Genomic DNA, 15,843 nt, shown 5'->3' on the forward strand with positions numbered 1-15,843 from the left:
TTTTAGTTTATATAAATCAAATAATGTCATTAAACACAAAGTGATAACAATAATGGTGCTAGCAAAATATGTGACGTCTTATTAATTCGTGTGCCACTTTTTAGTGCTTGTATAAATCAATGTAAATAAACACACAGTCATAACAACAATGGTGTTATCAAATATGTGACGTATTATTAATTCGTGTGCCATTTTGGGGGTGTAAAATTAGGTCCAGCTCGATTATTTGTTTTTTTTTCTTTCTAGCAGCTCGGTTCAGATTGCATGAGACCCATCCTGACGAAATAGCACATTAAATCTTAATTTTGTTGCGTTATATTACAAAAAAAAAACAAAAAACAAAACACTGTTGCCATCAAGCGGTGGAAATATGAGTCACTTCAATTTATCAAATGAATTATTCCCCCCCCAAAAAAGAAAATGTAACCTGAAACATATAAAACATTGTCAAAAATCTGCAAATCTTATTAAAATCATAATTATTAATACAAATGTCCCAGTGATGACTGGTATTTTAGATGATTATTTTATATTCTTCACAACAAAATGTCATTTGAAAAAACGAAATGGGGCAAAATATGTACTAAACGTGTGACGTGATGCACGTCGTATTAAGTCATATTTGTTGGTAAATATGACATCATATAGATTACTGATGTCATTCGACTGGGATTCAAGTTAATTGAGTTTTTTTAACCGAATATGAATAAAATAAAAATAAAGATCATTATCTCACTGTTGACGTCAGCACATTCTATCATTCATTAGCGTATAAAATGTTTAATTTGTTTAATGTTGACGACGCCGTAACGCCGCCCTCAAGCGAGGGCTCCAGTGCGCATGCGCGTCGCTCCGAGCTTTCCCCTTGTCCCACGGCAGCTTCTTTTTTTTTTTTTTTATGTCCAACTCTGCAGTCTGCACACATCGCCACTACTCAAAGGTAAAAACAACTCCACGAATACTTCAAAGTTGTGCGTTTTATTGCTTTATTTTTGTGTCAAATGCGATCGCTTATATCGACTGTCAAGGCAGGTCTGATACGGACATAAAGGACTGGACTGGGAGTGGGGGGGGGGTCAAACAGCTGCTATGTACAAGATCACTTAAGGCAGACCCTGTCAACGACTTGTTGTCCCTCTGTTGACGTCCAAATCCTTTATTTTGTTTTTAAAGCCTCTATACTGTTGCTTAAAACTTCCAAAGAAAGGTCAGCGGCTACGTGCAAAGTGAGCTCGTGTTTTTTCTTAATTTTTTTTTTTTAATCTCTTTGGCATTCCCCGACTGCATGCAAGTCATCCCCATTCTCTACTAGTAGAAAAGAAACAAGTGCATACATTGACAGGATTGCTGCACGAGTCCAATGAAAATGTACTCCAGTAATTGGTAGTCCTTCTACCCCCCCCCCCTTGAGTATTTCCCAAGGGACATTTTAGTGTAACTTGACTGTTGCAGACCTGATCTGACGCATGTGACCACACATTCAACCTGCTGCTTCTTCATTATACTCGATACAGTAGTTATTCATCTAGTTTATTGTGTAACAAATTTATTCTTTTGTTTTATGGCTTTGTAATTTATATTATATATGATTGACTAAACGAATACAATGACAAAATTGACTTTATTAAATACTGTGAATTGAAAAAAAATACATGTAATTATTCACATTCTATTATGAGTATGATGTCATATTTAATATATATTGTTTTATTTTTTCCAAACATAATTTAAAAAATGTATAGCAAATACTTGAATCCATCATTTTTAAAAATGTAAATATTTTTTAATTTTATTTCACTTATATTATCAAGTAGTTACAAAATATGCTGTTACACTGTATTATTTACATTTTACATGATAATATGAGGTGGCACAGTGAAACAGCTGGTAAATTGGCCTCACAGTTCTGAGGACCCGGGTTCAATCCCGGATCTGGCTGTATGGAGTTTGCATGCTCTCCCCGTACCTGCGTGGGTTTTCTCTGGACATTCCGGTTTCCTCCCACATCCCAAAAACATGCAAAATTAATTGTACCCTCTAAATTGCTCCGTCGATGTGATTGTGAGTGCGACTGTTGTCTGTGTCCATGTGCCCTGCGATTGGCTGGCAACCAGTTCAGGGTGTACCCCGCTTCCTGCCCGTTGACAGCTGGGATAGGCTCCAGCACTCCCCGTTACCCATGTGAGGATAAGCGGCAGAGAAAAAAATGGATGGATGGATATTATTATGACTAAACAAATATAATTACAAAATTTGTTTACTTTATTAAATACTGTGAATTTTAAAAAATATATGTAATTATTAATATTTTGATCTTTTATGATTATTGTCGTATTTATTATAAATTATTTTATTTGTCCAATCATAATTTAAATCTTTATAGCAAATACTTGAAGCCATAATTTTTTTCTTATGTAAATCCTTTTATTTTTTGCAGTTATGATAGATTCTGTTATACTGTATTATTTACATTTTACATATGATTATTTTTACATTATGTATGATTATTATTTTATCATCACTATCATAATTTAAAACAGCAAATTTTTTGTGATTTATTTTTCTTGTTCTCATATAAATTATATGTATTTATATTCATTTAAATGTGCTTATCTACATTATTTTATCATTGCATTTATCGTTGATTTCCTTTTTCTGTAATTATTTTTGGAATACATCGAATGATTCTATATTGTCATATTGTCATTTACATGTGGCAAATCCACATCAAGTGACTAAACTTTGTCTTTCCTTCCAAAATAATGTGCAAAAAAAGCACAAGGTAGTTTTGAGAACATGTGCGCTCCCTAACGTTCGCCAGCTCGCCACGTGCGAACGTGTGACCGTTTGCGTTAATATCGGCGCCTTGTTGACCTTTGAACGCAATCAAGGGAGTGATTTGGACCCGAGGGTCGGACGGAGTGCGACGCATGACGCGTTGAGCCCTTGTTTTCTATTCAACCGTTTAGTAACACTGAACCTACTGTAAAAAGCCTTTAAAAATAATAATAATAGCAATAAATAAATCTTATTCATGTGTGTGTCAGTGTTGGGTTCTCGCGGGCGCTACATTTTGAGCAGCTTGAAATGGGGAGTGGCGGCACGGTGGTGCAGTTGTAAAGCGCTGGCCTCAAAATTTTGAGGACCAGGGTTCAAATCCCATGCCATGCCTCCCACACCCCAAAAACATGCATTCATTGGAGACCGTCAATTGCCCCTAGGTGTGATTATGAGTGCGACTGTTGTCTGTCTCCGTGTGCCCTGCGATTGGTTGGCAACCAGTTCAGGGTGTAACCTTCCTCCTGCCCGTTGACAGCTGGGATAGGCTCCAGCACTCCCCGTGACCCTCGTGAGGATAAGCGGCTAAGAATATTGATGGATGGATGAAATGAGGATGAGATTGAGTCTGATATCCGTCAAGATGCGATTAAACGTTGCATTCCAATGATTTAAAAAAGGAAAATGCATTCAGCAACCCGGGGTGAAGATTACGCCACACGACTGACCCCCCCCTCCCCCCTTTTTTTGCACCACTCCCCTCTGTTTGCAAAAACAAATGCACACAACGATTGGATAAATAAGCGATGGTGACTCGAAGGTGACCTTACAAAATGTTCTTTTCAATTTACGGCATTTGGCGACGTTATTATCATTATTTTGTGCCAGTGACTCTGGATCAATCCGGGTATTAATCATATTAACATTGATCCAAATTCCTTTAAAGATCGCTCAGTAGCAGGCGTTTGGTCAGCACCGATAGTGAAGTCATTTTTAAAAACCTCAAGAATTGGTTTCATAAGTATTTAGTCTCAATATTGACAGTTTTTAAATAACAACATATTTACTCATTGGTTCTTCATCTCTTCACGCTATTGTGCAAACAAGCAGCGGCCAAGAGGCAAAACCTGAGGCTATAAAACGCATCCGTGGCATCACAATACCTGGAAACAGATGGAGTCTAGTATCAGAAGGCCACGTTGCCTGTTTACTTTCTCCTGCTTTTTTTGCAAAAGACACAACCGAGTCGTTGGATTTTTATGTTGACCCCTGTTACTTGTGCTGGCAGTTATTTCTATTACCTGTAAAGTGAATTCAAACAGAGAAGACATCAGGCACTCACATTTAAAAAATGTACGGGTGTGGTCAGTCATGCCCGCAGATATAAAGTTGCGGATGTGCGTTCTGTGTGTAATTAAGGGTGTACCCCTTTAAGAGTGGAGGGGTGTGGTGTCAGGTAAACTAGGAAATAGAAGTAGGCTGAGCAGCAGCTCCCACTGATCTAAAAAAAGAAAAGAAAAAAAAGACTGGATGGCTCATTGGGCACCAAAACTGAAGACGCCATCCGCCATCTTGATACTCCCAAAACAACCGTGCCGACCTGTGCAGCAACAGCAATTAACCAGTTTCGTGGCTGTGAGAAAATATTCCACAGGTAAATTAGAAAGATTTACTTTGACACTGTTAAAGTTTGGAATTTTTTTTTTTTTTTAATTTTCTTATGATCTTAATTCATTTGAACAAAGTTTTGTTTATGGTTGTTGCTGTCCACTGTTCACTCTCTGCTTCACCTTTAGAGGCCGACGTTTTTTCGCGTAAAAGCGATGTAAATATTTTTCCAAACTTCATCAGTGGATTAGCAAAAAAACATATTTTCTGTGAAATTTTTGATGAATTTCCTCATACAGAACTCTGCAAATTGAATTTGATTTTCAAATGCGAGGAAACAAGTTTCAATTTTCTGTGTGAAATAGGACGTCAAAGAGACAACAAATGAACAATGCGTTTAGCTAGTTTATTTTCCCATTGCGAGTCCTTATATCCAAAAATATATCGAACTGATTGACTGAAAATTGAATGTTTTTTATGACAAAAAATGCTTAGTTTTTTGCTATGTTATGATGAGCGTATTTTGGGGAAAAGTTCACATGTCACGGAAATCGGGCCCTAGGTAATATGCAAGGTTCCTTGGTTGTCACGTTGTTATATGTCTTTCCTTTGCTCTTTGCGTTTTTTGGCTTACCAAGTCGAATTAAAAATCCTTCATGTTACCACAACTGAGAAACAGTCAAGCTCACGCAACCAGTTTTAATTCTACATGCCAAACTTTGAGGAAAAACCCCGCCATAATCCAACCTGTAAACCATGTCCTGTCCAACCATAACATTTTGGGAGTACCAAGATGGCGGCCAATCGACATACCGCTGAATGTGTATGCGCTATCCAGTCTTTTTTTTTTTTTAGATCAGTGGCAGCTCCCGTGTGCTTCCCTGTTAAAAAAAAAAAGATGTCAGGCTGTGGTTCACTCCGCTGGATCAGTTTTGATGCGCGCTGTGTGCGTGCGGCAAGTGCGCAATTGCGTAGTAGCGCAGCTTAGAGGCAACATTCGTCAAGTCTCCGCAAAATAAACAATGTCTTTCAATATCTATTTCTACTGCAAACAAATTTTGCGTGTGATTTTTCGTGCTCGATTGTGCAGATGTGTGAGTGCGATGGCGCGCAAGCGCATACGCGCCCGTCAAATCACACTGATCGACATTTATTTTCACTTTTCAGGGAGTTTAAATAACACCGAGCGTATTCCTTTAAGAATTACAAAGCAGTAGCAGTATTTTTTTTTTCAAAATAAAGGATCAAGTATCAGTCAAAAGAGACACCATCTCGTCTCACCGTTACTGTTTTATTGTTGTACTGTGTTACATGTTATTACTGCGCGTCGCATGCCTAATGCGTGTTTTCCCTCAGACGCGATGGCCGTCCCTCCTGCATACTCCGACTTGGGGAAGTCTGCCAAAGACGTCCTCAACAAGGGCTACAGTAAAAACTACACTCCGTCACGCATACTACGGTACTGCTTTCCTTTGTAGATGCCTTTATAAACATGCTTGTCGTTCCTTGTCTCTGCCAGGTTATGGAATTCTGAAGCTGGATGTGAAGACCAAGTCCCCGAACGGTGTTGTAAGTACTTTTCATATTTGCATTTGCCGCAAATATTTATTTCACATGAAGCGTACACCCCCCCCCCCCCCACTGGTGAGCGCTGAGTTTGAAAAGCATTTGTGGTGTTAAATACTACACGATAAAATAAAATAAAATAAAATAAATGGAGCTGTTCTTATGATCTTGTACTTCGGGTTTCCCTCAGACTTATTTTACACTCAGGATTTATGAACTAGTTTTGGAATCAGAAATCAAAGGTAATGGTTTTTTCCAACTATTGTCGATGTTTATGTTAAGAACATCCAGTACAGGGGTTGACCCAAATGCAGGAGTTCAAGGCAGAGGCATAATGTTCAATGGTTTATTCCGGAAACTGGATCATACACGGTGTAGCAGTCTGACAAGGCAGAGGCACATAAACGCTAGGCTAGGTGGGATCCTAAAAACATACAGCAAGGGTTCGATGACTCTGGGGCAAACTAACAAACTAAACAGGACAGGATCAAACAAAAGGGCACAGAATCAGTGCGACTAGGGTTACTCTAACTTACGCATAGAAGCGGAGAGTCCCGCAGGCAGTGAATGCAACTCACTAACTCAAGGCAACGAACTGGCAAATGCCAGTGACAAAAACGCCAACTTAAATGTCCAGTCCCAATAAGCAGTGGCCTGCCCATGCCCCTCTTGGCCGTGGCCAAGCCTTGCTCATGACAGTTTAACAACACACAAATGTTTGCAATATCCTCAACGTTATCATTTACAATGCCAATTTGAAATTTTGGTCCAGATTTTCACGAGAATCAAGGAAGTTGCCACACGCGATTCGCCTTTGCAGGCCGCATAAAATCACGCGGCGGGCCGGATCTGGCCCCCGGCCCTTGGGTTTGACGCGCGTGATCTCCGGCCTCTCTGAATTTGTTTTCATATACTGTAGTACTGTATCCGGTTCTCTCCTTCCTTTCCCCCTCTAATGTTGTCCTTTCTGTTTTTTGATCTACTTCTTTCTTCTCTGGACGTCCTTATCAGATGGTAAGTGTGTGTGTGTGTTGGGGATCAAACACGGGTGCACTGCAGTTCAAAACGTTTACAGTGGTGCCCTGAAATATGAGTTTCATTGGTCGCGGGAGCACACTAGTAACTCATTTTCCCCACTCGTTGTTCTCCGAAAAGGAAATACCGTACCACTCATTTTGTTCCAATACTTCCCCCAAAACAACAAGAATGTTTGTGGTGTGTGTTTGCGAGTAAAAAATAGCCCGCTATAATGTTGTGCTTACTAAAAACTTACAGTCTTGACACAATTAAATACTGTGCAGTTTTTGCTTCAATTTAATGTACTTTGTGCTGGTCCTTCTAGTTTGTGTCATTTGGCCAAGTTGTCACCAATACAGTCCAGCAGTAGTGGTTGCAATGTGTTACATTTTCTCTGTTTACACTTACTAAAGTAATTTAAACATTTTTATACTTGTAAGAGTAGTTTTAATGCAGCATATGTTTTACTTTTGTGTATTATTGTTATGAAGAAACAATCAACAGTATCTGAATTACCAATTTACAGTGTATTTTTGTCTTTGATTTACAATATAATTCAGACATTACTCAGAAATTCCGAAGACCTTGAGTGGTTTTATCATTGAATACTTACTTTTATGCAAATTAGAAGTAGTTGGACTATTTTGACTTTTGCTTGTGTCTTAATATTGTAAAATAACAGTAATCCCCCCGCCCCACTTGCAGGTTAGTCCTCAGTAAGCCACACTAATAATAATAGTTGTTTTTCGAAGAGTATAACGAATTTATGCTCGTGAGAATATATATTGCCTTTCTACGTGTGTTGCTCCAGTGGTTGTGTTCACATATCCATTCCTTAAAGTGTCCTACTAACATCACCCCTGTAGATGCTATTTGTTAGCCTGGCTGTAGAATTCTGCATCATTTGTTAGCATGAGACTAGAGATTTTTTTACCGTAGCAAATGAGTCATTCTCTGGCGGCACGGTGTCACAGCTATAGAGTGTCGGCCTCACAGTTCTGAGGACCCGGGTTCAAATCCCAGCCCCGCCTGTGTGGATTTCGCATGTTCTCCCCGTGCCTGTGCGGGTTTTCTCCGGGCACTCCAGTTTCCTCCCACATACCAAAAACATACCCTTGGTTAATTGCAAACTCTAAATTGTCCGTAGGTGTGATTTTGAGTGTGAATGGTTGTTTATCACTAAGTGGCCTGTGATTGGCTGGCGACCAGTTCAGGGTGTACCCCGCCTCCAGCCAGATGACGGCACTCCCACGAGCCTTGTGAGGATAAGCGGCTCAGAAAATGGATGGCTGGCATAATTAACTTAGTTTTAAGCACTGAATCTCAAGTTTTTTCTTTCAAGTCAAAGCAAAACCAAAAAAAAAAAAAAAATTGGCAGAAGAATCTTGAAAAGTTTGTAAGTTGGGTCATTCATATCTCAAAGCGCCACTGTACCTTATATGCAAAAGTAGATTTCAGCTTATCCTCACATGTTCATTCACCTTCGCCAGCAACCCCTCCTCACGGTCTTTCCCATCAGAGAACCGATGCTTCGTGCGGGATGTTCCTTCTCCTCGAGCGCTCCCCGCCTCTCACTGCTGTCCTCCGCTTTTGACTTGCAGGAGTTCGCCACTTTGGGCTCCAGCAACACAGACACGGGCAAGTCGGGCGGCCATCTGGAGACCAAGTACAAACTAAGCCAGCTGGGCCTCAGCTTCAGCCAGAAATGGAGCACGGACAATACTCTCGCCGCGGAAATCACCATGGAGGACCAGGTGCGCTCGAATGGAAAACTAACTAACGCTACAATAGATAATTTACATCTATTTTTTGGACTGTAGCTGGCAAAGGGCTTGAAACTCGGTCTGGACACGTCCTTCGTACCAAACACAGGGTAAGAGATGTCCTCATCATTATAACTTCAGTAATTCCTCCCTCTCCAGTTTTGTCATTTCGTTCAGGCCAGGTGAAAAGTTAGAAGTCAAGCCAGCTATGATTACCGTAATTCCCTGCCTACAGAGCGCACCAGGTTATATAAGCCTCATCCATTACATTTGTAAAGGAAATACCATTTGGTAGATACATAGGCCGCAGTTGTGTAAAAGCTGCATGTGAAAGCTGCAAGTGCATTTACAAAGAAAGACGGTACACAGAGAGTTTAATGCTAGTAACGCCGCGCTCATGCTAGCGGCGCCACGGTATTGCTAATGCTAGCGGCGGGCTAACACTAACGCTAGCGCCGCGCTAACAGGGTCGGTTAAATAAAAAACATACCGGTAAAAATCAGTGAGTCACAGTAATATGCTAGCGCAGGGCTAACAGCGCAGGTTACTTCCTCGGCACATATATTCCACTGGTCTCACTCTTACCTTTTCCGCTCGAAAGACGCTTAAAAAAAAATGCACAAATTACCCGTATCACCGCATAAACCGGAGGGTTGAAAGTGTGTGAAAAGTTGTGGCTTATAGGCCGTAAATGACCGTAATAGTGGCTTAGCGTGACACATTGCCTCTCCCCTGATGTCCTCATTGGGAAAACGTCAAAATAACGCATTCAAATATCACCACATTGGACGTAAATGCCATTTTAGGCTTTCTTTTTTTATTGTTGGCACCTGAGCTGGATGAGGCCTTAACCATGCTTTTGCCCCCTGGTGGCTGCTGTAAGTGTGTCTTGATACGGAGCAGTCCCCCGCATTTCGAATGTCCAAAATCAAGGGTGATCGCGCTCATTTAATCGTGGCAGTCAAAATCGCAAACATGATTACAATTGTATTGTTTTGGCTTGCTCCTGTAGCAAAAAGAGCGCCAAACTGAAGACGGCCTACAAGCGCGACTTTGTCAACGTGGGCTGCGACCTGGCGTTCGACGTGGCCGGCCCCACCGTCCACAGCACCGCCGTGTTGGGCTACCGGGGTTGGCTGGCGGGCTACCAGGTGGCGTTCGACACCGCCAAGTCCAAGCTCACCATGAACAACTTTGCGCTGGGATACCAGGCCCGCGACTTCCAGTTTCACACCAGCGTGTGAGTGTCACGTCACACTGGACGGTGTCTAAAAAGCGCTGCTCTATTTATATCGTTTTGGCTTTTCATCTATTGTGCGCCGCAGACTCACAGTCATCAGTGCACATTCCGGCTGTTTATTGAACTGTAAAAACATAAACACTCAAAACAGAAGGCGCTGTCGATCACAGATCACACCCAGACTCTCACAGGCAGACTCTCTAGAGCTTGAGCCAACCGGGCAACTCCGTGTCCCAGCTGATGCACAGATACTACAATAAAGACAGTACAGTATTTTCTGTTTTTGCGTGTATTCTGCTCTATATTTAAAGCCTGTGAAATAATTGTTACTTTCCCCCCTGAGTGGTACATTTGAACAGAGATCCAAAGACAGCTGAACTTCAATTGGGGCTCTTCTGAAGCATTTTAACCAGTTACAAGAGGGTGTCCACACATGCGCAAACACGTTATCTTAGTTGTTTCGTAATACTTCTCTCTTGTCAACATGGACTGCACTCTGCTCGTCTTTTGCAGCAATGACGGCACAGACTTTTCCGGCTCCATTTACCAAAAGGTGAACAGCAACACGGAAACGGCGGTCCACCTGGCCTGGACGGCCGGGAGCAACAACACGCTCTTTGGATTGGGGGCCAAATACCAGCTGGATAAGGACAGCTCTCTTTGTGTAAGGGACGGTCACGTGACCGGTCTCGCACCATGGTGACGCGTGTTATGACGTCGCCGTGTCCCAGTTCCTGTGGACGCTCAGGATGTGATGTTTTTTTCCACACAGGCCAAAGTCAACAACACATGCCTCGTTGGACTAGGATACACACAAACGCTCAGGCCAGGTTTGTTTTTCTGCATGGGCTCCAATTTCCCCGCAGTGGCCAGTGTGCTCTGGCTGAAGTTATTATGGGCTAAGCTAGTTTGTCCTAATCGAGAAATTTAAATTCTGTGTTGAGTTTAAAGCAGGGCCACATTTACAGTTTCCCTCAGAGGGCCGTTATGAATGTGAAACCACGAAAACCTTTCACCGAGGGATGATAATGACCAATATGGCAAAACACTGAAAATTTTTTTGGGGAGTGGGGGTTTCAAAGCGGAGTGCAACCCCCTATGGGCACGAATTTTTTTTTATAAAACGCAGTTAAATGGTGACCTCTGACCTCTAAATACAGGGCAATCATTATATTTTGAAAACTTAAAATGAGTCCAAACAACCCCCCCCCAAAACAATATATGTATATACATATCTTGAGTACACTGTCCCCCAAAATACCCCCTCCAAATTTTCTCAACAGATTTACACGTTTCACAAAAATGAACAATTATACCTGAAAAAACTCTCATCCCTGCTTTTACCTCATCATATTTACAGATGAAATTAATGAGCTACTTTTGGAATCACAAATCAAGGTTAATGGGTTTTTGAACTGTTGCTGTTGTATGGTCACAGAATATTGCTTGCAATGTCTCAATGTTATCATTTATGATATGATAATTTGAAACTTTAGTACAGATTATGATTTTTTTAATCATTTAAGTTGATTCCCATCATTTTCCTTCGCGGGCCACATGAAATCATGTGGCGGGTCAGGTTTGGCCCACGGGCCTCGAGTTTGACACCTGGGTAAAGAAAGTCTTGTTCATCATACAGATGAAGTTACATGGGATGACATTACTGATAGAGACTGAAATCTGATTAAAAAAAAAAAACTGCCACATGTATTGGAAGCAGTACAACTGGGAGTGGAAAAAAATTGAAGCTCCTCAAAAAAAAATGTTTGCTATCTGCTAAACTGCTGCTTGTTGTGAAGAAAGTTGACTACTACCATACAGCGCATGATAAATCAAGACCAAAAAAAAAAATCAATGGCTCCATATATTTTCTGACCTGCTTATCCTCACAAGGGTCATGGGGGTGCTGGAGCCAATCCCAGCTATCGTTGGGTCGGTGGGAGGTTGTGTACGCTTAGAACTGGCTGCCAGCCAATCGCAGGGCACATATAAACGCCTCTTATCTAAAAAAAAAAAAAAAAATTCCAAGTCAAGCCACTCATATTACAAAGCATCGCCGTATTAGAACTTAGGTCGTAGATGGAGGACAGTGCCTGCGTTTATGTTTCGACCTGGGTGCGCAAGCGGATGGCTTCCTCTGATCTTTTCCTCCCACAGGAATCAAGCTGACGCTCTCGGCGCTCCTCGACGGCAAGAACGTCAACGGCGGCGGACACAAGATGGGCCTGAGCTTCGAGTTGGATGTGTAAAGATGGCGAGAAACAACGGTACCGGAGAAGGAAATGAGAAAATGAAAGCGCCCATATATGACGACACCTCCAAGGTCCAACCGGCAACACTAAATATGATCCACGCACACACACAGTCGAAGGGCTTGTTTCAATGCAATACCATTTGAATACTTTCACAGTTCAACTCCACAATTTTCATTTTGCATCAAAATACAACAAAAGGAGGGCATTTGTGACGACTTCATATTTAGTGGGTGAATACTTCACATCCTGCTGAAAATATAGGTTAAAGTAAACTTTTATTTCTTGAATGGATATCTTTTAAGCAGGAAAGGACAATTTTTTTTCCTTGCAGTTAAGATAGCCATTGAGAATTCACTTGATCTTCAAATGTATGAACTGCAGTTGTTCTGGACATTTTTCTCATCTTAATTATCAACTCCTTTTTGCCCTACCACACTCTGGCCGCATACATTTAATATTATTACATTATATTATAACTTTTCCTGCCACTTTACCAAATGCCGTGTCTTATCATACACAGTGCAATAATAGATAGAATGTCAAAATATACGACTCCATTTCTCCTCGGCGTCATCAGTTGCTCAAAGGTTTATTTTGTGTGCGTGGTGGCGGTAGTGGTTGGGGGTTCGACAGCAGTTCAGCCTCTAAAGCATTTCACTTGATCTGCGTGTTGTGCTTTGTGTAACAACTTCAGTCAACAGGTACAACCTCAATGATTTTTATTTCATCGGTGGAATAAAAAAAGAATGTATATACAAGGATGATCTTTTGTGCTGTCAAACATCTTAACATTAATAAAGGAAATACCACAAAGTGCAAAATTCAAAATATCATCGTAACCCTAAACCATTAGAAAGGAGACAGACAACAACTATTAAGCTCAAAGTAATTTTGGAATGAACTAGAACTTTCCCTCAGCTTGTGCTGGTTTTAGTTGAATATTTCACTTAATATATTAATTTTGAAAATGCCCCAATGAACAATGTGCAGCAGAGGTCTTCAACTTTTGTCCTCAAAGGCACATTATAATTTTTTTAAAAACAGACAGATGGGCATTAATGGATGAGATTAAAATGTCTATAAAGTATCTATCCGTCGATTTTCTGAGCCGCCTATCCTCACAAGGATCGCAGGAGGGCCAGAGCCTATCCCAACTATCTTTGGGCACGGGGCGAAGTAAACCCTCAACTGGTTGCCAGCAAATCGCAGGGCACAAACAACCATTCCCACTCACAATCACACCTGGGGCAATTTAGAGTGTCCAATTAAATGTTGCATATTTTTGGGGTGTGGGAGGAAACCGGAGTGGCCCGAGAAAACCCACGCAGGTACGGGGAGAGCATCCAAATGCCACATAGGCGGGGGTGGGATTTGAACCCCGGTGCTCAAAACTGTAAGGCAGACGCTCTAACCAGCTGTGCCGCCCGATGCAAAATATAAAAAATGTTATTAAAATGGAATATACACCTACTACACATCTCCGCTGGAGTCAGCTGAAATAGGCGCCATCATACTCTAGTGAGCAAAAAAGAGAATGCATGGATGGATACATATTCATGCAAAGTATATATTTTGTGTTTCACAATAATGTGTAGCTAAACTGATAATTGCATGTACTTATGGACTAAACTAAAATCATAGAGGGTATCATGAAAATATGCAAATACATTTCATGAATGGAACCAATAACCTCTAAAATATCCACACACTCTTTTGTACGCACAGTTTCCACCACTTTCCTCTCTTTGTATAATTCTAGTACAGCTCGAGTTGAGTTTTGTACCCTGGAGGGCGCTTGCAGCACCCGTTTTCAATCCACTTCATCACCACTGATATACATAAGCCTGCCTGAGATAGTATTGCAGTGGTACCACGGCTCACCTGACACCAGTAAGCCACATTGCTCGGCCTTTTTGTTCCCTGTATTCCCATTCCTGCCATTTGCAGCCTGCCAACACATCCCGCATCACCGCCATACCCTGTTCTTAATAAACCTCATCCTATTCTGCCTCCGCCTGCTCTTGGGTCCGGCTCCTTTCTCCTTGTGACAACAGTGGTCTAGAAAATCTGGTTGCCAGACAACCATGGCGTGGTGTTTGGAGTACAGACGTGAGAGTATGTGGTGCCTCAAAACACTCCTTCACGATAAGAACGCAAGGGATTTGAGTTGTTCTTGTAGCAGAGAGTTGATGTGTACGAGGGTCAATAAGCATTCTGTGTGCTGGGAAGTCACAATTTGTGTTTAGTTCAGTGTACATATCCTTATTCATCCATTCATTATCTTTGACGCTTATCCTCACGAGGGTCGCGGGGAGCGCCAGAGCCTATCCCAGCTGTCAACGGGCAGGATACAGGGTACACCCTTGAACTAGTTGCCAGCCAATTGCAGTGCACATTGAGACAAACCAGTCGCACTCCCAATCACACCTAGGGGCAATTTAAAGTGGCCAATTAACGTTGCATGTTATTGGGATGCCGGAGGAAACCGAAGTGCCCAGAGAAAACCCACGCAGGCAAGGGGAAAACATGCAAACTCCACACAGGCGGGTCCGGGATCGAAGAGGGGCCTCAGAACTGTGAGATCAACGCTTTCCAGCTGACATACAATAAATCATTTAACCAATTATTTGAAATAAATTATTATATTTTTTAGACTGATAAATTCATTTTTAAATTTAGGCTAAAGTCACCAAATCAATGGACCAAATATTATAGGACTCATGCTAATGTAAATCATTCTTGGGCCAGGTTAAAAGATTGGACTCGGGCGTAGTGGACCCCTGGGCCGTACTTTGCACACCACTACTGTACAGTGTTTGCCGTCGTTCTATTGTGACGCTGGACAATACTACATGTACAATCTCTGCAAACGTCATTAGGTACACCTCCGCATGGCGTTAAATAAGGTAACCAAAATATGAGGAAAACCATTCGATACGAAATGGAACCATTAAAACACACGTGGCAAATATTTGCTTGAATCGGGGCAACTGGACTCTTCTTAGCTTGTTGACGTTTTACCTTTAATCCAAAAGGATTACAGTAGTCTGATGTAAAACTAAAGCGTATTCCTACTTAATTCTCTGGTTGCTGTGTCACTGGGTTTGGTGATTAATAAAGTCTTTTTTGTTCCCAGATTGTTTTACGTACCAACCGGTCGTTCAGACGCCTTGTTAGTGGGCCCGCTTCCCATGGAATGAGAATATCATTAAGGTAGGAATGTCAAAATGTTTTAAGAAGACAACGGACGACGGCGTCACCCTCAGGCCCTGCAATTTGGACGTAGATGGCCATTTTCGCGCTTATTTCGAACCGGCTGTCGTCTCTGTTCAGAATCTCAAAGCCGTTTTCCTCAAAGATGCACGTGAATTGCTGACTCGGAACCCCGTGAAGTCGCTCACCTTGGAAGCACCACGGGTTTGTGTAAAGAACCGCCTCTTTGAAAGAGGTATAAAAGAAGCCATGTATGTAAAAAAAAAAAAAAAAAACAACAACAACAATTAGGCCAAGGGAAGAGTGGCCATTTTGCCACCAGGTAGGTGAATGAACAATTGGTATGCACGGTAATTCATTAGCCACGCTTGGCAACTACAAGAACATGGATTAAAAGTGAAAT

The 15,843-nt window shown here is 41.6% G+C and overlaps 1 protein-coding gene across 1 annotated transcript; it reads left to right on the forward strand.

Moving 5' to 3' along the window:
* The first annotated feature begins 802 nt into the window (after positions 1 to 802).
* On the forward strand, positions 803 to 15,685 carry vdac3 (voltage-dependent anion channel 3). Its single transcript, XM_061816597.1, has 9 exons — positions 803 to 940; positions 5,743 to 5,814; positions 5,906 to 5,955; positions 8,571 to 8,723; positions 8,790 to 8,842; positions 9,745 to 9,972; positions 10,486 to 10,636; positions 10,745 to 10,802; positions 12,130 to 15,685. The coding sequence occupies exons 1-9, from the start codon at positions 841 to 843 to the stop codon at positions 12,219 to 12,221; spliced, it is 957 nt and encodes a 318-aa protein (XP_061672581.1). The 5' UTR covers positions 803 to 840; the 3' UTR covers positions 12,222 to 15,685.
* The last annotated feature ends 158 nt before the right edge of the window (positions 15,686 to 15,843 follow it).

This window comes from Syngnathoides biaculeatus, chromosome 4 (assembly GCF_019802595.1).
Source record: "Syngnathoides biaculeatus isolate LvHL_M chromosome 4, ASM1980259v1, whole genome shotgun sequence".
Lineage (NCBI taxonomy): Eukaryota > Metazoa > Chordata > Actinopteri > Syngnathiformes > Syngnathidae > Syngnathoides > Syngnathoides biaculeatus.

What these genes read in the sequence shown, in the direction of transcription:
- vdac3 (XM_061816597.1), top strand. Translation starts at nt 841, where the DNA reads ATGCGCGTCGCTCCGAGCTTTCCCCTTGTCCCACGGCAGCTTCTTTTT. An exon ending in AAATCACCATGGAGGACCAG is followed by an intron (nt 8,724 to 8,789) that starts GTGCGCTCGAAT and finishes TTTGGACTGTAG; the next exon opens with CTGGCAAAGGGCTTGAAACT. An exon ending in TTCCAGTTTCACACCAGCGT is followed by an intron (nt 9,973 to 10,485) that starts GTGAGTGTCACG and finishes CGTCTTTTGCAG; the next exon opens with CAATGACGGCACAGACTTTT.